We start from the raw sequence: 21,703 nt of genomic DNA, 5'->3' as shown, positions 1-21,703 counted from the left end.
CACTGACAGTTACAGACGGTCTACTTTCTTTCATCTGTAATAAAGTGATCAGTGTGGCTGCTCTACCAGGTGCAACAATAAAGTTTAACATCCAGACATCCATGAAAACAGAATTTATGAAATTTAATGGAGTTAGAAGTTAGCTTTCTAGTGTCCACCTAAACATATTAGATACAAGTTCTGAGTTTCTGACTCAGAGATTTCTGAAAAAATTAAAACGTACAGCTCTGCCATCACTTCAAATATAAATGGAGACAGAAAACTAAACAGCAGTGACGTTTGTAGGGTTACTGAAGTTGGGCTAGCTCATATATAATGCTGTGCTATGTGGTGGCTAGCTACACAGCTATGGTTAACATAATATAAACACATTTAAGCTGGAGGATGAACGCTAACTTTTTTCCACTTGATAAAAGTTAACGTGAGCGTTCTCGGTGGTCAGGGACAAATGCAATCACATGGCAGGATGCTGTAAACGGACCAAACATCAGCCAGGAGAACAACTGAGATAATCCATCCACAATCTGACGTTAGTCATTCATATACACTGCTGCATAGGCTGGGCTGTAGTTACATCATAAGGTTTTAAAAACTGAGCTTTAAAACGTGCTGCCGATGAATAGTGGTAATAAAAACAGAGGCCGACGGTGATCACTGAAGCTGTAAGCTGACAGACTTCCCAACATCTCAAAAATTTGACTAAATCAGCGTAAGAAGAAAAGTGTTTCATTTTCATTTTGTTTCAAAGGTCTGACATTCAATAATACAAATAAAAACCAGCATTAAAGTGCAGGCTTAGAGAATGTCAGCAGGAGCAAAGAGCTGGTTTAGGATCAGGTATTAATGCTCATAGGAACAACTAAACTGTTTGTAGCCAATTGGAAAAGATCAAATAGTAAAGCTGCATCTCGGAGTTCTACTTCTTATTGATCGTGAGGGAAATGCAAAGACATCAGACGCTTCACGCCCTCCTGCTCTCTACACACAGATCCGAGGGATCTTCCGGGAATGGTGATGCTATTTTCTGGAGAATTGATTGGTCATTAAGAAAGTGAATACATGGGCCTTAAATGGAAAGCACTCTGGTTGATATGACCTTTGAAAAGGCACTCTGACGTTTTCTCCAGTGAATCATCAGAAAACACACAAAGCATCTTAATTACCGAAGCTCGTTCGTGTTCCTCTACATCACAGACGTGACGCAGGTTTAGACTGTGACTCTAAGTGGGTGAAAATTGACTTGGATGCAGTTTGTAAAGCTTAAATGTGTTTTTTCCAGCCCTGAAAATGTAATGATTCCAGCTTCTGCACTCAGAGGGCTCAAAACGTGAGAAAAATGATTAAGAAGCACCAAATCTGAGACCCACCCTCTGTGAATCTTAACTCTGAAAATCTTCAAATCCTGCACGGTTTCATCAATCAAACCAAAGGTGGTGTGCTGACACAATTCAGCTGATCCTGATCCCGAGACTGAAAACGACATTTCTATAAAAACTGGAGAGACTCACGACGACGGGCTTCATCACCATCCTGCGTAGAGAGCCCACTCTTACGCTCCGACACTCCAGGATGATGCTGTCGCACAGGCTGGACTCAATTTTGGGTTTCTTCGTCCTCGGTGAGAACTGCTCGGGAGGTTGATTCCCAAACTGTGGAAGAAAAGAAGGAAAAGCATCAGTTATCTGCGGTGAAGCTACAGGAGGAATCGGACGAGCCCCAAAAACATCCCACCACGTCTCACCTGATCTTTCATCCGCGCTCGCCGAGGTATCGTGATCTTCGTGCTCACCATTTCTTCAAAGAAGTCCAGGTTCACCTCCTCCTCCTCTGCGACGCTTTTCACTGCCGCTTCCACCCTGCCTCCGGAGGGCGCCGGAGAGGAGTGAGCGGAGTCGGCGGGTCGAGGGGAAACGCTGTCCAGTCTGTTGACGCTTCCTGTGCTGGCGTTGTCGGCCTCTTCCTCCTCCTCATCACTGGACAGGACGACTGAGGGGAACATGAAACCCTGTTAAACGTCTCTCCGCTGGCTCATTTTCAGCTTTGTGCCTGAAGTGAGCGGAAACCTTTCAACCACACGACATTACTCATATGTGCAAAAAGCAAACCACACAAATCTGGACCTGCATGAGGAGTGATGTAGATTTTCAGGTTGTGTCTTTTCAAACACGGCAGAACTAGAAGCACATAATTTTTCTAGCTTTTTAAAAATGCACTTCCACTGGTGGAATAATTACTGTACATTCTTGCTATAAGCCTTTAAAATGTCAGCTCGGTCTCTCAGCGTCTCCGGTTGATACGAAGCCTCCGATGTTTGAGCTCTGTGCAGCTCTAGCAGCCAAACACGTGGACAAACAAAATGACTACGAATCTGATCCCTCGATGAACTTTAACTCTGAGAATCTTCAAATCCTGCACGGCTTCATTAAACAAACCGAAGGTGGTGTGCAGACATGAATCGGCTAATCCCGATCGGTCACCAGGCGAAAACTGCATTTCTGTAAAAACTGGAGACACTCTCGACGACGGGCTTCAAGCACGAGGACAAACAGCTACTGAAAATAAGTCTGAGAGCTTTCAATCACCGAGTTTCTATCAAACTAAAAATATGAGAGACGTGGGATCAACTTCAGGACAGGCAGTTAAAGTAAAAGCCCAGAACATCTCATTTAATCAATCAAAAGGACGCCTTATCCCAGTATGATAAACTATGCAAAACCCAAAAGTAAACAGGAAGCAAGTCGACAAATTAATTGGTTTTTCCATCCTGAGCCCCCAAAAATGTGGAACTTCTAGGGGAAGTCTTTTAAAGCTTCTATCTCGGAGAGAAAAACAGGAAAGGTACTGGATATGAAAATATAAAATGGTAAATGGCCTGTATTTGTATAGCGCTTTACTAGTCCCTAAGGACCCCAAAGCGCTTTACACATCCAGTCATCCACCCATTCACACACACATTCACACACTGGTGATGGCAAGCTACATTGTAGCCACAGCCACCCTGGGGCGCACTGACAGAGGCGAGGCTGCCGGACACTGGCGCCACCGGGCCCTCTGACCACCACCAGTAGGCAACGGGTGAAGTGTCTTGCCCAAGGACACAACGACCGAGACTGTCCAAGCCGGGGCTCGAACCGGCAACCTTCTGATTACAAGACGAACTCCCAACTCTTGAGCCACGATCACCCGAAACCAAATCCTTCAAAAGCAGAAAAGCCATCTTAAATTACAGAGACTACTTGTTAATCTCATTTTACTGTACTTACTTATTTGCAGTTACTTATTAAATATTTTTTACACTTTCCTGTCAACATCAGCCACAAAGTGATGCACGACGAGTGAATTCATCATCTCCACACTCTGCTTTACCTAGAAGCTCGATGAAAAGCTCGGATGCTTTACTCACTAGGATCGTTCAGTTCGTGCTGCTGTGCCGCCGTCGCCGTCCTCGTAGCTTTGGGTGGGTTTCTGGCCGCGCAGCAGCTCGACGTCCCTGCTAACAGGGGTGTCCTCCCGTTGTTCAGAGGCAGCAGGGTCCCCCTGGTGGTCGCGAGCCGTGTGGACAGGGCGTCCCCGCGGGGAACCCTTGCGGTCACGACCGGTTTGTAAAAGTTTTGCTGCAGGCTGTTTGGTCCAGAGGAGGGCTGGGATCTGATGGAGGGCCGCAGGGCCGGGGTGGGCAGCGTAGTCTGCTGGCACGGCGGCGTCGATAGATTGTTCCCACAGTTCTGACACTTGCTGCTGTCATTACTCGGTTTGTTGCACTTCACACACATCCTCGAGCAGACGGTCGACCGGAGAGGCTGCCGACATAAAACACTCATTAGAGAGGCGATAAAAGGTTTTGTTCTGGTCACTACAACAATCTGAAAGTTACAAGCAGATGATTTAATTATAGATTTTCTTCTTTATTCCACTGAAGACGAGAGTCTGTATGAGTGAGAATTAATGAAATTGTTTCAGCTCCAAAACTACGAGTTAAACGGGATCAGAAGGAAGAAGGTGGACAAAACTTAAAGAGGCTAAAAAAATAAAGTTATGTGCAGCAGAAGCAAGCAGTGAACATAACATGGAATCAGATATGGTGACCTTACTAGGAAAAACTGTTTATTTACCCATTCAGGAATCTGAGTCAGCATCTTAAACCAATATTTACTTTACAACTCCTGTGACACATAACAGCTGCCAAGCTCAGCCTCTTAAAGCTTTTTTTCCACACATGTACTCCGACCTTTAACCGCCAAGACTAACATAGCTGCAGTTCCTTTAATGTCCACCAGAGGCTCCAGCAGGGGGTCAGCCCCATAGAAATAAAGGTGTGAAAACTCGCCTGTTCATTTGTGTTCAGGCTTGATGTTTAGTGGACCTGTCTAAAGGATGTGTTGCTGGAGCCTTTTGAAGTACTTTTACTGTGCAGTTAGCAGTACTAACAGACTGTCTAAGACACCTGTACTCCAGATTTGGTTTAGTGCTTTCAAAACTGACCAAACACCACATTAAATAATTTGTCTTGATTCAACTGAATCATCCAGGTCTGGAAATGTTGATTCATGTGGATGTAGTGTTTGGTCCTCAGACTGAGGATGAGTGACAAAATGTTTTTTCCCCACTGAAAATGATAAAACAAACCCCTCATACATGCAATCACCTCTGTTACTGTTGGGTGGTGTCGATTTTTGTCCCCACAGTCGATTATTTCACAGCCAAAAGTCTGATTTCTCGTTTAAATGATTGTGTTGCAGCCCCTTCTGTGTGCATGAAGCTTCAGCTGGGCAGCAAACTGTACAGTCATCACTTTCACAACATAGTTGACGCATTATTATTTAAAAATAAATAAAATAAATAAATCACGGATTTTAAATGAATGAATTCATCTAACGTCTTCCACACGGGATGGATAAACTCTGCATTTGTTCACCAGCTCTTCACTCTGTTAGTTTAGACCGTGGCGAATACCCACTTCCTGCCAAACATTCATCAGTTTGTCTGACTGTTTGCCGAGTGTTGGGTTCCCTCACCTCTGCTGCTTTGACCTGCGAAGAAAAGCTGCATCCCTCCAGCGGTTTCCTCTTCTGCTGGACACGACGTTTTATGTTCAGGGTCTCCTCCTCTGTAAGATGAACCCATAAAAGGATCAACAGGTGGCATCATTCTGAAAACCTTCCTGGACAAAGACAAGGCAGCGTGTGTGCAGTCTGGGAGGCGAAACCCAGGGCGAACTAGTGCAGCGGGCACGAGCTGCCGCGTACTAACAGTCCCACATGATCTTATTAAGTGAGACTGGAGAAGTGTACATTTTTAAGTGGAAATGCTCGGTGCGCTCACAGGTGTCCAAATATTGATTCATAGCGTTTTATTATGAGCAGTGAAACATGCCTCAGCACGTAACGAAATTCTTTTATTCTCTCTGAGCTCCTTTAATCACTTTAACTGGCAAAATTAAAACTACTGATAAGAAAACCTTCCTCTCCAAGGTCACACTTTATTTTGAAAATATCTTTTGCAAAATAACCCAATGGCCTTCAGAGCCTGGCATTTATTAGCTCAGCAAATGTTTTTCTAAGTTTCCTGCATCTGCCGGGAGCTTGGAGGATTAATGTGGGAGGCCTTGGGTCTCCTCCTCCTCGTCCTCTGGCAGGAACAAGGAGGAGGCTGAGCCCAGATCTGTAGCCCTGCAGACGCTGCTGGCTGTCACACTCAGCGAGCACACACACGCAGCCTGCTTACACAAACGTTACACAAATACAGACACCGAGTAGCACTCATCTTACACACACAGATGCCGAACACATCACGCACACTTTTCTCTGCAGGTAACGGGAACACAGCGTGCCTGTCGAAACTCAACACCAGCCAACTGCCTGTAATCGCCAGCAGCCTGATCTCGGGAAAGTCTTTAAAAACATGCAGTGCGATGCGCTCAGTGTGCTGTGAGGTTACCTGGCATCTCTGGGCAGGTGAGGACGATGTTGTCTACCTCGAGAGTTTGCTGTGTGGTGGAGAAGTCGTTTCTGCAGGAGAAGGGGACCAAAAAAAACCAAAACATAAATACTTTGGTAACCTCTGGCAAAGCTGGCAGTTCATGTTCTCAGCAAATCCAGATCTTCACTCTGACTTTCAGACATTTTTTTTTCTTCTGTAAATTGAGAAACTTTAAAAATAATCTTGATCGTGGTGGAGACACCGCAGGCTAAATAATTAACAGGCTGAACACTGAGAGGCTTAACCGGGCTTAAAATAAACACAAACCTCTCACGGAGACTGATGGTGTCTGAAGCTAAAAATCACAAGAAACAGATGCTGCCATAAAAATTAAGTCATTTATGAAGCAATTAATGATAAATATTTACTGATTCCAGGTTTTCTGATGAGAGCACTTACAAAGAGTCTGTTGTACAACTTTGCAAACGGAACGGTTTGGCACTCTGGCTGAAGAAAATTCGTTTTAGGTGTTTGATGGGATATTTATGATGGAGACCGAGCACTAGAGGCATGCAAGTAAAGCTTCCAGAGCCATTTACATTTGATTTTGTCCCAGTATCTTTGGATGGGACTGAAGTTCTTCATTTTCCCCTCTCATAACCGTCCAACGGCACAAAACAAACAGTCAACAAAAGGCTCCAAGAACTAAACATCTTAGAAATATGCCGAGTTTCATGAGTGCTTCTTCAATGTGCACAATTTCTCTGATCATCAGCTTCACAGGGGTCCAATTTTTTTAATTTTATGTATATATGGGGAGTGTGACACGACCGCTGTAGCTGGTAGCACTTTTAAATGGAATTATGTGACAAAGTAATTCCAACACAGTGTAAAACAGACCATCCAGCAAGTTTGGCTTTCAGTCTGGTATTTTATGGAGGTTGAGATCCTTCTTCATTCAGAAAAACCTCAACACTTCACACCGTTAATGAAACAATAACTGTGAAAAACATGCCCTGAGTAACTTTCCTGGAAAGAGTGTTTCCATCAAACAGTCATGAAACTTAAGCAAAGCAAAAACTGACAAAATGTGCTGAGCACAAAAACAAACAAACAAAAAACCTTTAGAAACAAATGAGAGGATCAACGATCCAGGGCCATGAAATGAGCTCCGGTTAGTTCGGATCAAAGCCTTACCTTTCCTTCAAATCAAGGCTGCTTGAAGATGAAAATCAAGAGAGAAAAACATCTCACTAATGCAATCAAGTCCTGCACTGTAATTCATTTTCTGCAGCTGCAGTTCAATTAAACTTATTTCTCTGCAGCACACTTCCTTTTACACACAGGAAGACTATAAAAGGAACCCGAGCACATCTCTTAGATTCAAATTACTTTCATCTACTGTCAAGAATATCTCATGCTTATCAAGCATCAGCTTAGTTTTATCTAGTTAAGGAACATTTACGCAGCCTGTTTCCCAACAGTGGAATTATAGGGATGTAAAAGCTAAACGGTGGTTTTTCAGAATGACTCCAGTAAGAAGCAGCACTCACTCTGAGGCCGGTAACACGATTCCTGAAGTCATAGCTCAAGCAAATTTCACACATAAACAGCAGTATCGAGCGTGCTGGAGACGTTCGTGATGTGTTTATGGGACCTCGGAGGCATCCATGCATCCTTTCGATGCAGAGGAGCAGCGGCTGTACTCTGAGCCCCCGCTGACCAAGTGTCCAGACACCCTTCAAAGAAAACTCTGGAGGGTGCTTGTATCCACGGTTCGTGACGACGGGTGAGGGTGGGTAACAACTAAACTGAGAGCTTGGCTTTCATGCTCCACCACCACAGAGAGGTATAGCATCCACATCAGCGCAGATGCTGCAAAAATCTCCTGCTCCCTCCTCTAATCACAAACAAGACCCCGAGATACTTAAACTCCTCTGGCTGAGCCAGCAGCTCCCTCACACTGGGCACTTTTCCGTGGCATCATTTGCCGATGCTCCTCCCAGCCACATCGCTCTCAGCTACAAAGTGAAGCCAAGAGAACTTCATCATCCACAAAAGACCAGAACCGCTCCATCACTGGGCTGCACCAGGAAATTCTGTCACACAGAAGTTATGACCAGAGTCACCGACCAGAGGCAATGTAGAACGAGTCTGAGCCTGTCGGCAGCAAAGCAAACCGAGGACTCGTAGCTGCGCAAGAATCAAACATCACGTTACCACAGGCCTGATGCCGCACACTACCACAGCACCCCCCACAGGACTTCCTTCTCTGTATGAAGCGCTCTGAGTGCTCAGGTACAGTAGAAAATGTCTACATCCATTATTTTTTGCTACAGTAATTGAGTGACATGTATGCACATATACAAGAAGACTGCAAAAGGGAGCAGCTATCATCCAGGTGAAACCACTTCACGCAAGTCGAGTTGCCCGAGATTCACAGAATTTACAGAAAAAGTAAAAATGTTGTGTTAAATATCGTTGTCTGGACGATAAAGGTCTTATATCAGGATATGAGATTTGTCATATCGCACAGCCCTATCTCCAAGTAAGCCAGAAAGAAAAAAAAAAAAGGAGAAAAATAAAAAACAAATCTGCAGTTGTACAAGAAGTTGCTCGGACTGGCTCCGTCTCACCTTTGGACTGGTTTCCTTATTGCGGAGGGCAGTTGTGCGTGCTGAAAGTGGCGCCCTTGTATAAAAATTCCTTGTGAAGGTGCAGACGTTAGGCGTGTGGGTCCGTTGGACATGGACGGCACCACGACTGTGAGAGGGCCCTCACTGCAGGAGAGACAGAAAGAACACATTAACCCTTTAACACAAAGACAGAGACACAAAACACGAATTCACTCTGAAAATATTTTTACCCACATTCAGCCCCAAAGATTCTTTAGTGTGCCTGTAGTTTCAAGTAATGAGACTAGGGCTGGGCGATATGGCCTAAAATCAATATCACGATAAATTGAGCAGTTAACCTCGATAACGATAAATGGACGATAACCACCCCAAGTGCCAAAAAAACCAAATGTTTTGTTGTTGTTTTTTTCATTTGATGGGGCTGTGGCAGGCAGCATAGTTCCTCTAGTTATTTTGATAATATTATTCCCCCTACACCTATTCATTGCAATTATATTATTACCACTTTAAAGGACTGTAAAATGTCACTGAAAATAAATGAAGACAATAGTAGTAAGTACTTTTAGTGGTTAAGATTTATTAACTGAACAAAATAAAAAGTGTAGGATACAATATGTAACCATGCTCTCTAAAAAATGTATATCCCTTGTAAACAAAATAGTTTAATAATAAATATGTTTCACATTGGCTATTCACAAAGTAAACAATGATTGTGCAAATGTAATGCCATCATGGACAAAGGCCTATCTCTGCTAAGGCCTTGAGGTACTATAACTTGTAAACAAATAATGTCACAAACACAAATGTCAATTGAACACAGAAAAAAGTATAATAAATACTAAGCACTGCCATGTGACTAGTGAAAACTATAAACTCTTAAACAAAAACTTGTGCTGCAGGTGGTGGAAGAGGTTGGTTGTGTTACCTTGACGCAACAGTCTTTTTGCAGAGTTTACATTTAACAATTTTTTGATCAATATCATCCTTGTTGAATCCAAAATGTTGCCAAACGATTGATGATGCATTTTTTTTGTTAACAAGCGTCTCCTCTTCCTCCTCCACCAGCTCTACCTCCGTCGCTGCTGCTTCAACATTTAAATCGTCCTCCATTTGTTCACCCGTGTCTCGTCTTGTTGCTGGCAACAAGTGAAGTCAACAACTGTAGTTCTGCTAACAGCCACCTGAGGCTCCACAAGCATCCAACTTTACATGTTTACAGCCCACTACAAGAAACTATTTTAGTCATTATTCACATCACACCAGCTGCCAAAGGGGTTAATTCTATGTTAATGACACACTTATACTTTATTAAGGCTTACAGTCTATCACTGAGGCCTGACTTCATTTCAGAGAATTCAAACCACTGACATGGTCCTTATTAATCAGACTTTGTGCAGTTTGAGACTTTGAGCCTTTTTAAGGGATTTATGGATGCAGGTTTATAACAAACCAAGCTACAATCATCTGATAACCTAATACTCCGCCCTCTGTTGTGGTCACTTCTGACTCCATTGCCTGCAAACAGAGAGCTTATACAAACAGCACGCAGCATACCTGAGCCTTTTAGGTGCCAGCCTGGTCAGAGGCTTCATGTGATTATTCGTCCGGTTTTCATACGTCCTCAAGGAATCCGAGGGAGTGAAGTGCCTAAGAGTGGGAGACTGGAGAGAGGAGACGTATATTATTATTATTATTACAAAAAAAAAAAGAAAAAAAAAGGAAGCCAGCAGTTTGAGACAAAACAAGATAAACAGTCAGCCTACAGACAAACCAGTAAACCTTAAAGTTTTGCACTTTTGTGAAACCCAATGCAACAAATTTCCTGCCACTGAGAATTACATCACTCGCTTCCAGATCTGAAATGTGAAGCAACACGGAAGTGCCTTTAAACTGCATTCTTTCTAACGACCAGTAGGGGACAGCAACTCTGGGTTCAGGAAGTTCACCTGTATAGAAGTGTATGGGAAAACCACCCAACATCTCAATTCATTTCTGAGATCAGTAAACAGTCTTCTGATCAGTGCATGATCCAAGCTGCTAGTTTCAAATCTTACTGAATACAGGATAAATATTATTTTGTAAATAAAATGCACCACCAACCAACCGGGTGGATTTGTCAGTATTTTACTGACAAATAGTGCCACAGATAGTGCTGAAGACACTGAAATTTAGAATACAGTTGTGGCAAATCTTTTGAACCTTTTAGTACAAATCTGTGTTCCCAGTCATTTTTTTTTTTAGCAAAAATCAGTCATTTCTCTTAATTTCAATTTTCTTAATGTTCCCTTTTAGCATTTTGGATTCCTGGTCAGAAAAAAAACATTTAAAATGACATCAACAGCAGTTTTAAACTGATTAACAGACAGTGATGCATTTAATTATGATTTCCTGCATTCAACCTCATAGGCTTCATTTAGTTTTGAAACGGGCATAAATGAGCGCTGTTGTAATGAAGACAATGTTACACACAAGTCTCGAAAATTAAAAAACATCCAGTTGACTGCAAGCTCATCCTCGAGAGAATCACTACAGGCCAACGCCCACCAAGAGCTCACATTTTCCCCAACAACATCATCATCAGCTGCCCTTAAAATCGACTCCCACGACGCCCCGGCAGCCTGAGCTCATAGCTCGCCGGGGTCCTTCGGGTGCCACGCCAGGCGCCAAACAGATTCTGGCATCGTCTGCTCCGACTGCAGGACTGATCGAAGAGCACCACGGCCCGCTGGGAGTCCACGCCACCGGCGGGTGGGAGTCAGGAAATGCGACGGGGAGAAGAGAGAGAGAGAGAGAGAGAGAGGGGTAGCTTACCTTTTTCCCCTCAGGGGAGCTCAGCGGCTGCCGGTCCATGTCCTCCACACTCACCACACTCGCACTGAGAGGAAAAGAGGACATGATGAAAAGCATGTTTATTCTCGGCTTTAACATATTTTAACACTCAGCCTGTCAAAGGCTGTTCAATGTGTCCATGTGGGTATAAAATAACACGTTTGCACTTTAATGGGGACAAAGTGGGTCGTAGGGTTTGACCGATATATTTTCATTACTCCACTATTTGTATTCCTTCATTTTAGCACAGACTGAGCAGAGATAATTAAGAGGCAGACAGAAAATTTATTAGAAGCTATTTAAAAAAAAAAAAAAAGTTTAATCAATGAAAATCTGAAAACATGAGCTTGTTCCAATTTGACGCTTTTGTTCTTTTTAATTTGGGCTACGTCCACACTAATGCGTTTTCAAACAAAAACACATCGGTTTCTCTCGTTTTGGCCTCCCGTCCACACTGAGACGGCGTTTTACCTGAAGAAAAACGCTCTGGAAAACTGATACATTTGAAGACGCACAGTCTTCAAATGTATAAGTTTTCGAGAGTGGACGCACAACTCTGTGAAAACAACTGAAAACGCTAGTGTGGACGAAAACGCTGTTTTCAAATCTATCCGGGCTAGTGTGGACGTAGCCTTGGTGGCTACGTCAATTCTTCCAGGTGTAATCCAACCTGCAACTAACATTTCACCATTTTTTATTTATTACATTTTTAATTTTAAATGGGTGTGTTGTTTTAGGTTGTGGACCTCAACTTTAGACAAGTGATCTCAACACTAAAGGCTGAGTTTCTTTTTACTAGATATGCCAACTAATAATAAATGAAGAGAAACTGTTTTTATATCTGGGATGAGATTTGATTTCTGAATCAGCATTGGTAACTTTAAAAAGAAGGAACTTTAAATAAAACTCAAACTCAAATTGTTAGAGCAAGCAGCAATTTTAGATCAAATCTCAGTCCCAGGGATGGGCGTATGATCCCTCAGATGCAGACAGATGGGACTTTTGGCACCCAGTTTGGTTTTCAAATTTGACTAACAAATTTTTCTTCTTTTGCATGCAAAGTGCAAAAAAAAAGGCACAAAATGAACCAAATGTAATCTCAAAACCATGATGGTGGTTTAGTAGAAAACCAAGTCTTGTCTGGAGATCCACAGGAAGCTGCCCCCCCCCCAAAAAAATAAAATAAATTTGCCCCATGCCTCCCAGAGGGTCGGCTGGTAAACTAGTCAAAAAATTAACATTTTAGCCGCTGCTATGTTGGTTTTTGGAGCCAGAGGTGACTCTGTTTTGAAGTTAGTCACAAATTTTTAGGCACTTTAACATTCAGGACCCGCTTTACTGTCCCATTCTTCTTGTTGGTGCTTATGTATTTGTGCCAACTCCCATTCTACCTGCCATCTAACAAGGACTTTGTAGTTTAGCTTAAGTCCTAAAATGACGCTAAAGAGGAATGCTTCGTGTTCCTCTTTAGCGTTAGGACAGTATATAGTATACATGGTGGCTGTGTTGTTTTTGGACTACTGCCCATTCAGATTAAGACATTAAAAGAACATCTGCTTGGGTTTTAGAACATTAAGCAATTATTAAATAGAAATTAATCATCAGTTGCTTTGATGTCCTGCTTTTTACATTCCTATTATTGGAAGCCTTTACAAATCTGCAACCCATCCTGGTCGCTGATGTTTAATATTAGCCAACATATCGGTCCAACCCTAGCAGGCGAGGATGTGCACGCACGCAGAGGTTTACAATAGCACACTGCTCAGGTCTGCTGCGCTAAAACACCACTGAACTCATAATCAGTGGGGAATAGGCTGCTCGTCAGCAGCAGGGGTGTCACTGGGGTCTTTTTCCTGTATGTGCAGTGCAGTGCAGCGCTGATGGTGGTGCTGAAAACGAGGGCTGGAGAAGTGCTTACTCATGTCTCCTTTCCTCTTCACAGTCACCAGAAAGAGAAAAGCTCCAGTTGTGCTTGTACCCTCCATCTCGCCTGGTCTCTGATCTATCCAGGGCTTGAATTGAATAATAAATCAGACTCATGTCAGTGCACGGAAACAAGACACAGGCATTAGCTGAAATGACCATTTACAGGATGCCCCGCAATTCACGGGCTGATCCTTTCACCTAGAAGATATGAAAAGCTTGGTAATAATCAGCAAAGACGGGAACCTGCTGCAGCGTGGCGACAACAGGAATACACTCACGTCACTGCAATGAAGTGTGATCAAACAGCAAATTTCTAATCATTTTACAGACTTAATTACTGCGTTAGCATCAATGAGAAAGTGTGACAACGATGCCAATTTGTGTCTCTAAATAAAGATTATTAAACAGATGCCAAATGTGATAACCTGTGACATGAGAGTAGAATTCATTCATTTTACGAGCAACTGGAAACTACATTCAAATCAGTGGGAATAACCTGGAAGTCCTGCAGAAGATGTCTGACATTTCCTCCAACAAACAAAACTGCTTTTAAATGTTTGTACCAAGTCTTGAAGGTTGGAGGTAAAGAGGTTTGTAGTGCGTAAAGACGTCACTGATGTCTGTGAATGTATGAATGAATGTCAGAGGCAGTTTAATGCCTCCAGCTAAGCTTTGCTGTGGATTCATCATCTCAGGATGGACCTTCAGCGGTCACTACATGTGACAGTAAACTCAGCGAGTCTGATGTGTGTTACTGACAGAAACATATGCAAGTAGTCTGTTACCGGTGACCTTAACTTGACAGGTTTCATGTGATAAAACACAGTGAGCAGCTGTCCATGCTCTGCATTATCCATGAGTTATGGGGTTAAAATAAACAGCTGCACAATCATATTTAAAATGAATAAAAATCTGTTTTTCCAGGCAGCCTGGCAAACAGAATCTGGGAGGCTTTTCAAAGAGATTTACTGTTCACAGAACACATTTTTAAAAATACAGTACATACTCTGAAAACTGAGTTATAGCTCAAATTTTTCTCAGAAAGGTGGCATTTTGAAAACAAGCGACTGCTGGTTAGAAAGGTAACCGGCTTAGAGCCATCTTTTATCCTGGAACAGTCACTATATCCTTTAACAAGAAGCTTAAGCCTCAAGCAGCGTCCAGCTTTCTCCACGAAGTCTCATTAAACATGTGAATACCCATATTAAGTTTAAGGGGAACGGAGCTTCTTTTATGTCAGCTGCGCGTTTTTCTTCACCTTTGTGTTTGTTTTGTTAAACTCGCGCCTTCTCTCTGTCATGCTGTGACATGCAACCTTCTTAGGAATTAATACCTTATTTTGGTGTTTGTGTGTCCCTAAACCTCCTCAAGGGAGAAAAATATTTTTAAAATTTGCATATTAGTTTGAATCACTGACCAAAAACAAAAACACCGGAGACAAATACCAATGCAAAAACATCTGCTGGATGTCGCCACAAACGCTTGACTTCCTGTTTCCCCCCAAAAATTAACCGATTTACTTTGAAGCGGATTTCAAAACCACAGCACCCAGCAGGGAATTCAAAAGGTGGAAGAATTTTACTTCAGTAAACCAGGAAAAAACAAACCTAACAGTTATTAAACAGGCTGCATTTCAGCTGATTTATTCCATCTAGGGGATCAGAAAGTGGACAAACTGATGGCATCATGTTAATGCAGGTTATCCGTCTGGCTGCAGGCCCAGCAGCTAAACAATTAGGTCCCCTTGGTTCATACAGGCATGCTTTTTTAAAGCTCTACCGCCAACAAACACTAATTCTGAGGCCACTGCCCCCCAAGTGTCCCGCATAAAACTTGAGGCCAGGATTAGGAGAGACAAGCAGCTGAATATTTTCATCTTGTAAGGAAAAACACTGCTCTATTTTTAGTGACTTATCCATTTTATGGGTCTTTTTAAATGACTAGGGGGGAAAAAAGAAGCTAAAATTCAAATGCACATATTACATTACTCTTCCAGAGCTCCCCTGCCTCAGCTGCCTCTCATCTAGTTCAATCCTGCACAAACCTAATTGAGCCTGTTCCTATCTCTTCCAGCTAATAGAGACGACCCCGCACACACACTCTGCAAGCTTCACATTGGCTCCGTCTCCCAGCTTCATAAATCACAACAAATGCCCCAGAAAACAGGGAGTCGAGGCCGTTTCAATTCTTTGAGGTTTACTCCGCTCATTTATCTGGACTGCAGGGGGTCTAACAGTAGATTTCCTGAAGGACAAATCCACGATAGAGGGTTGGGAAGCATCTTTGTCACACAGGAATTATCCAAACAGATGTTTGAGCAGCTGACAGCTTATTATCAATCATAAATGAGCTCAGAGGGACCCTCCTCCCCCCATAATAAACACCCAGTTCATTCACCTGAAACACTTCAAGCACAGTCCTGAAATCGGTTTCTACAGATCCACAGCATGACATCAAATCCTGGCCTGCAGCTTCAGGGTTACAACGCTTGCAATTCCTCTACTAAGATTGAGATTTTTTTTAAGAACATGACATTTCCCAGATTAAGCAGGAAGGGAGGGAATATTATTCTGATCTTGATTTAAAAAGCCAGGTGGGGTATCGATGCTAACAACTCTATTTTCCTACGTTTACCTGTATTTAGTATTTGCGTTAATTTTTATTTCATTTTGAGTTTGTTTTCAGGCCAGTTGGGCTTCAGTTGATGCCTGCAGATTTTCTCTTTTCAGTTTAGATCTTTTTTTGTTTCTGTGCTAGTTTTAGTCTTTTAAATTACAATATAGGCTATATTTGTATTTAAATAAAAAAAAGAATTACAACAGTTTGTGGGGTAGTTAACTCACAGTCTCAAAAAGCTGCACTAACAGAGATTAAAACTAAAGCTGTTTTTAGTGTAAACAAATGTCTTTGCACTGATCTGAGCACTTTCAAACTTTTTGTTCTACTTCTGCAGCACTTTCTGGATTTCCCATCTGTCAACAGATGCATACCCCAACTCCATTGTTCAGTTGCACAAAAAGCAGGTCAGGGTTTCCACCTGCTTTTAAAAACGCCACCCTGCCCCATCTAAATGTACCCCCAGCAGGTCGCAGTTAAAAGACTGAAAAACTAACTCAATACAGAAAGACCTGAGAAGCTGCATGAAGGTCCAGGATGAGATAAGAATGAACTGGGAGTCATGAAGGCCCAATCTTAACTTATCTGCAGCCTTCAACATCTCTGGCCATACCAAACTCACTGACAGATTACAGAACTGGTTTGGCATCTCTGACATTTTTCCCCCATCATACTAGTGAAAGAAGAAAAGAAAAATTCAGAACTAAAATTAAGGTTGTCATCAGCATCCCTCACATGTGAACAACACTGTTTTCCTCGTATATGTTACCCCAGGACAGTTTCAAAGACAATTTGCATCATTTCTATGCAGATGATACATAGCTGTAATTTATTGTTAATCCAAACAACCTTAAGAGACTCTCCTACCTCAATCACTGGCATTAACGACTGAACGTCTTCAAATTTACTTTTTCTCAATCCTGGCAAAACTGATGTTCTTCTGCCCCCTCGCCAACAAATCATCTACTTAGAACCTTGCTGTCATTTTTAACCAGAAGTGCAAATTTAAAGCTCACATCTCAAGGCTTATCCAGTCTTTGTTTCTTAAATGAATGAAATGAATATCACTAAAATCAGTCCTTTACTGACACCAAATAATCTGAAACTTCCAGTACACGCTTTAATTTTCTCCCATTTCGATTACTGTCTGTTTGACATGCATCTCTCAGTCCTCCTTAGCTCATCTTCAACTGGTCCTTAACACTGTAGCTCGGCTACTAACAAGAACTAAACAATTATTTTATAGGTTAGCTTCTCTTTATTCTTTTGTCCATTGTCTACGGCTTTTGTTCTAATGTGTGTGTGTGTGTGTGTGTGTGTGTGTGTGTGTGTGTGTGTGTGTGTGTGTGTGTGTGTGTGTATGTGTATATCTAACAATGACTGAAACACTGATAATTTACATATATTTGTTAAATATATTTTTAATCCAAACCAAAGCACTTTTTAGCTGAGAGTTTTAAATCATGCTACACAAAATAAAGTTATTATTATATGTTTGTTGTTCCTTGACAGAGTTCTTGAAATGAAATCATTTAAAAACAAATGATCTGGTTTAAATACCATTTTTGGCTCAAGCTTAAATGAACTTGCCACATTGTTTATGGGAGTTTGACTGAGGATTCAGAGAAGAGCTAAAGATGAACAACGTTAATCATCTTATTTTAATCACTGTTGGAAGCCAGTTGAGTTTGAATTTTGATTGATTGCAAAGCTTTAATCGAAACAGTAATAAGGTTTTCCCTGTAAACAGAAAATGTTGCTGCCTCCCAAAGATAAAGGAAAATCACCAGCAGGGTGCTTTTTGACCTCATTTACTTCAAAACAAGGCCTTTTTTGTTCATCAACGTCCCCAAAAGCTGGAAAAATCCACTTTTTTCAGCACATATTTCTGTTTAACAAAAAGGTAGCTCAGACCAACTGCGCTTGCAGGTGTAATATCCCAAGCCCAGTAAAACATGACCAATCAGCCCCTGAATGCCCACGAGCCAAGAAAAACAATGCCCCAAGCCTGCGGGACTAAAATGTGATTTTTGGCTTTTATGAAATGTTCTCCTAACTCTCAACAATCGACCAAAATAAACTTGCTGAGTCTATCTGAATTTTATTATTCACTAATGTAATTATCCCTTTTAAACCTCAGTCTTTTCAATGAGAAAAAGATAACAGCAAACCTCACGGGCCATATGTAACATACTGGATGGGCTGAACAATACATAAATAAATGCCCCCAATAATAACAACAAAAAGATATACGTTTTATTTTTTGTTCCAGGGTAAAAAAAAGAAAAAAGAAAAAAAAAGGGCTGCTTCATGAGGAGACAGCTTAACTGCTTGGCACCACCTTCAGATAAAATCTGTTTTGTGTGGTTTTAAGAAAGCCGGTGAGCAAGGCATTAACCGACATATGTAAACCACCTGGCTGTGAGTGACGGGAGCCCTTCAGAGTTCAATTTTCAATCTGAATTTAAGCTGAAGGGCAGAGAGAAAGCACGGTGGGTTAATGTTTACATTTTTTTAATGTTACAGTTAGCATGCTAACATCTTGGGCTGGTGTTACCCTGCTAGGTTGGGCGCTGCGTGTGTCATTTTCGCCGCTTTTCTGTGTGTCACTCGGGTGTTTTTGCATCTTTCTCCTGTTGTATTAACGTGTTGTTAGAGCTAGCTGCCAAGCAGAGACAGGAAGGCCTGTCGCTGAACACTGCAAACCCAGCTAACGTCAGCGCTAACGAGGGGGTCGCTAGCTCAGACTGTGCAAGCCCAGAGTCCAGTAAAGCCCGCAGAACTGAACCGAACCGGACTGGACTGCACGTGTCTCAACTTCCCCCTCTGGGCCCCGAAGTGTGTCTGTGCCCGCGGCCTCGCAGCGCTCAGTTCAACCCCGTGTGTGTGAGGATAAATGTGTTTAAACAGCGAGCTAATGCTAGCCATAACTCGCTGGTGTTCCACACGTAATTTGGACCGATGGTGTTCAACGCCAGAGCGGCCAGAACCTGCCTCTGTGTGTGGGTAAAAAAGCTGCTGGGCGGCCGGAGCACGGAGCAGAGTGTCACGGCTTACCTTCAAAGAAAAAGCTCTTATTGTGGGCCATGTTTAGTCCATGATCCTCCTCGGATGATAGTGTTGCTCATCAGCGCACTCAATAGAGCAGATATGTTGCTGCCTACGATCAGCTCGGAGTTCAGGCTGCAGAAATTCACCTCGGTGCCGGAAGTGTGCGTAAATGCTTTCAAAATAAAATATTCTAAACAAAATGGAATATAGTCACCACGGTGTACTAGGTATAAATAAATACACGATTCCGTAAAAAGGATGCGAATTTCACAAAAAACAACTTTTGTTTCTGTGGAAAAAAAACCTCACATCGTTCAAGCTTAAAGTTGTAAATTTACAGAATAAAAAAGAAATTCACGAGAAAACACGAGAAAAGTTCTTTTAAATTAAAAAAAAGTTAAAGAAGTACATTTAGCAGAAAAAAATACATATTTATGAGATAACATTAATTTTTTTAAAATCATTTTTGTAAATTTACAAAAAAGTGCCAAAGTCATGACAAAAAAAATTAGAATAAATTTGTAAATTTAGAAGATAAAAAGTGTAAAATTCAGCAGGAAAACACTAACAATTTGTACGATTAAAGCTGTAAATTTACAATAAAACAAAAACAAACAAACCCCAAAACATTAGGGTTATTGAGGACAAACTGTGTAATTTTACAATGAAAACATTACATTTTCCACTGAAGCTGTGGAAACACATTTCCAAAAACACCACACAAATTGATCAATTTTCCACCCAACGTTCACCAATGTTACCCTGGCCAGCCACCAAGAGTTCTCATAATAATAATGGATTGGATTTATATAGCGCTTTTCAAGGCACCCAAAGCGCTTTACAATGCCACTATTCATTCACTCTCGCATTCACACACTGGTGGAGGCAGCTACGGTTGTAGCCACAGCTGCCCTGGGGCAGACTGACAGAAGCGAGGCTGCCATTTCGCGCCATCGGCCCCTCTGGCCAGCACCAGTAGGCAAGTAGGGTAAAGTGTCTTGCCCAAGGACACAACGACCAGGACAGAGAGCCCAGGGATCGAACCGGCGACCTTCCGGTTACAGATACGCTTCCCGCAGTGCTTCCCGCGACCGCAGTGTCATGAAAAAAACACTTTTTCTTTCTTTCTTAATGTGACAGAGATTAGTTCCTGGATAGTTTTTAAAGCTCTCTGTCTTCTTTTACTACCAAGGAAGAGAGAATTTCTGAGTTTCAAAAATCTTTAACTAAGCATCTGGCTTATCTTGAGTTTTACATTATAAAAGAAACCTTTGAGCCAAACACATAAAGCCTGCGTATTTTCAGTTTTCTAGGCAGAAGTGGCTCTACAAAACCAGTTCCTCAGTTAGAAGCGGTATAACTCTGTGGTGTCACACGGGTGGCCAGAGTCGTATCATTTGTTATTTTGGTGGTGGCACATAAACAGATTTTTCCCTGCTGGAAATTACTGTGGACCAAGCAGTATATTTACATATTTACATACAGTAGTTCATATAGCCTATTTTATGTATTTTCTATATAATCTACATTAATAAAAAATCTGAAGGAGCTGCTAAAGTTTAAAGGTGTCAATAAAGGTTCTAAGATTACAATTTAAATGTACTACAAGAGCAGTTGCTGTGAGATATAAGCTCTAAGACCTTCCATCCGAATAACAGGCCAGTCATTGTGAGGTGGCCAGCATTTTCCAAGTTTCTTTTCATTGTGTTAGTTCTCAGAAGTCTCTTTATAATCCCAACATTCTATAAAAATTGTTATTCATGATTTATGCTTTTGTTTTGAAGGGGTCAGGGTCAGAGGCACCCATGGCCACCCCTTAGCTGCGCTTCTGGCCAAACCGGTGCAAACAAACTTCACTTTTCCAATATTTAACAAACAAATGAGCCAAGCACTTCTGAGCACTGCTTTGTGAAACAGGATTCTGGCGTGCTGAAGTCTGTCTTTATACCTCAGTGTGGTTATGTTTGATTGAGACTACATGTTGGACTGAAAGATTGCTATAAGACAAAGTTTATTCAGCCTTTAGTCAGTTCCAAATTTAAAAAATATCCTTTCTTGTGCTGAAATTCAGGCTTTACTCTCTTCTTCTTTCTTTCTTTGTTATCTTAAACAAAACACACAAGTACACACACATATGCATATACATACACACACATATGCATGTGTGTGTGTGTGTGTGTGTGTGTGTGTGTGTGTGTGTGTAGCTGCCTGCTGCTGCTGAAGTTCTGCCTCTGTTTGCGTGTCATCATGACCTGAGCTTCTAACTAAAGCACTTGCAGACTTTGTGACCCTGTCTCTGGGTGTGGATGTACATTTGTAAAGAAAGGTTACAAGTAAACACATTTAATTACATGTAAAAGTGAAGATTAGATCATATTTGTGGCTTTCTGGTTGTGTTATTAGTTCTTTAACCACTGTTTGCAGATTTTTTTTGCTTCTGGTCAAGTACAGTTGTTCTTTTTAAATTTGAGTCACAAAATTATCATTAAAATATCACTAACTCAAACAGGTGAGTTTGAGTTGCTTGAATTTTGATTTTTCAAATAAAATAAAGTTTCAGTTGTTATTTTTGTAAACAAAAAATGTACAAGAAAAACAATTAAGTGTATTTACATGCATATGAAGAGACGTATCTTAATTTTACACGCGTTTGATCACTTCTACTGAAACACCAAATGACTAATAGGCTGACTTTTATTTTGAAAGTAACCTACGGATGTTCAGCT

General features: G+C 41.7%; 1 protein-coding gene across 4 annotated transcripts in view; it reads right to left on the bottom strand.

Moving 5' to 3' along the window:
• The window catches only part of senp6a (SUMO specific peptidase 6a), a 29,717-nt gene extending 10,595 nt beyond the window's left edge, over positions 1-19,122 (bottom strand). The window contains exons 1-10 of one of the 4 annotated variants that reach the window (XM_086265160.1): positions 18,984-19,122; positions 13,303-13,396; positions 11,367-11,430; positions 10,110-10,216; positions 8,556-8,699; positions 5,938-6,008; positions 5,016-5,107; positions 3,404-3,800; positions 1,742-1,986; positions 1,509-1,649 (exon numbers count right to left, since the gene is read on the bottom strand). In XM_086265160.1, the coding sequence (XP_086121286.1) occupies positions 1,509-1,649; positions 1,742-1,986; positions 3,404-3,800; positions 5,016-5,107; positions 5,938-6,008; positions 8,556-8,699; positions 10,110-10,216; positions 11,367-11,430; positions 13,303-13,396; positions 18,984-19,014 (1,386 nt within the window). In that variant the 5' untranslated portion in view covers positions 19,015-19,122. Of the gene's footprint in view, positions 1-1,508; positions 1,650-1,741; positions 1,987-3,403; positions 3,801-5,015; positions 5,108-5,937; positions 6,009-8,555; positions 8,700-10,109; positions 10,217-11,366; positions 11,431-13,302; positions 14,080-15,707; positions 16,073-18,983 lie in introns of those variants that run through there. The other 3 variants (XM_086265161.1, XM_086265162.1, XM_086265159.1) reach the window with 3 other exon arrangements.
• Positions 19,123-21,703: the final 2,581 nt, after the last annotated feature.

The sequence above is a fragment of the Aulonocara sp. 'chitande type north' Nkhata Bay genome, linkage group LG15 (genome assembly GCF_057382095.1).
Source record: "Aulonocara sp. 'chitande type north' Nkhata Bay isolate Kocher_YH1m ecotype deep benthic linkage group LG15, A_spYH_male_GT1.1, whole genome shotgun sequence".
Classification (NCBI taxonomy): domain Eukaryota; kingdom Metazoa; phylum Chordata; class Actinopteri; order Cichliformes; family Cichlidae; genus Aulonocara; species Aulonocara sp. 'chitande type north' Nkhata Bay.
This window is presented reverse-complemented; position numbering and strand designations above follow the sequence as displayed.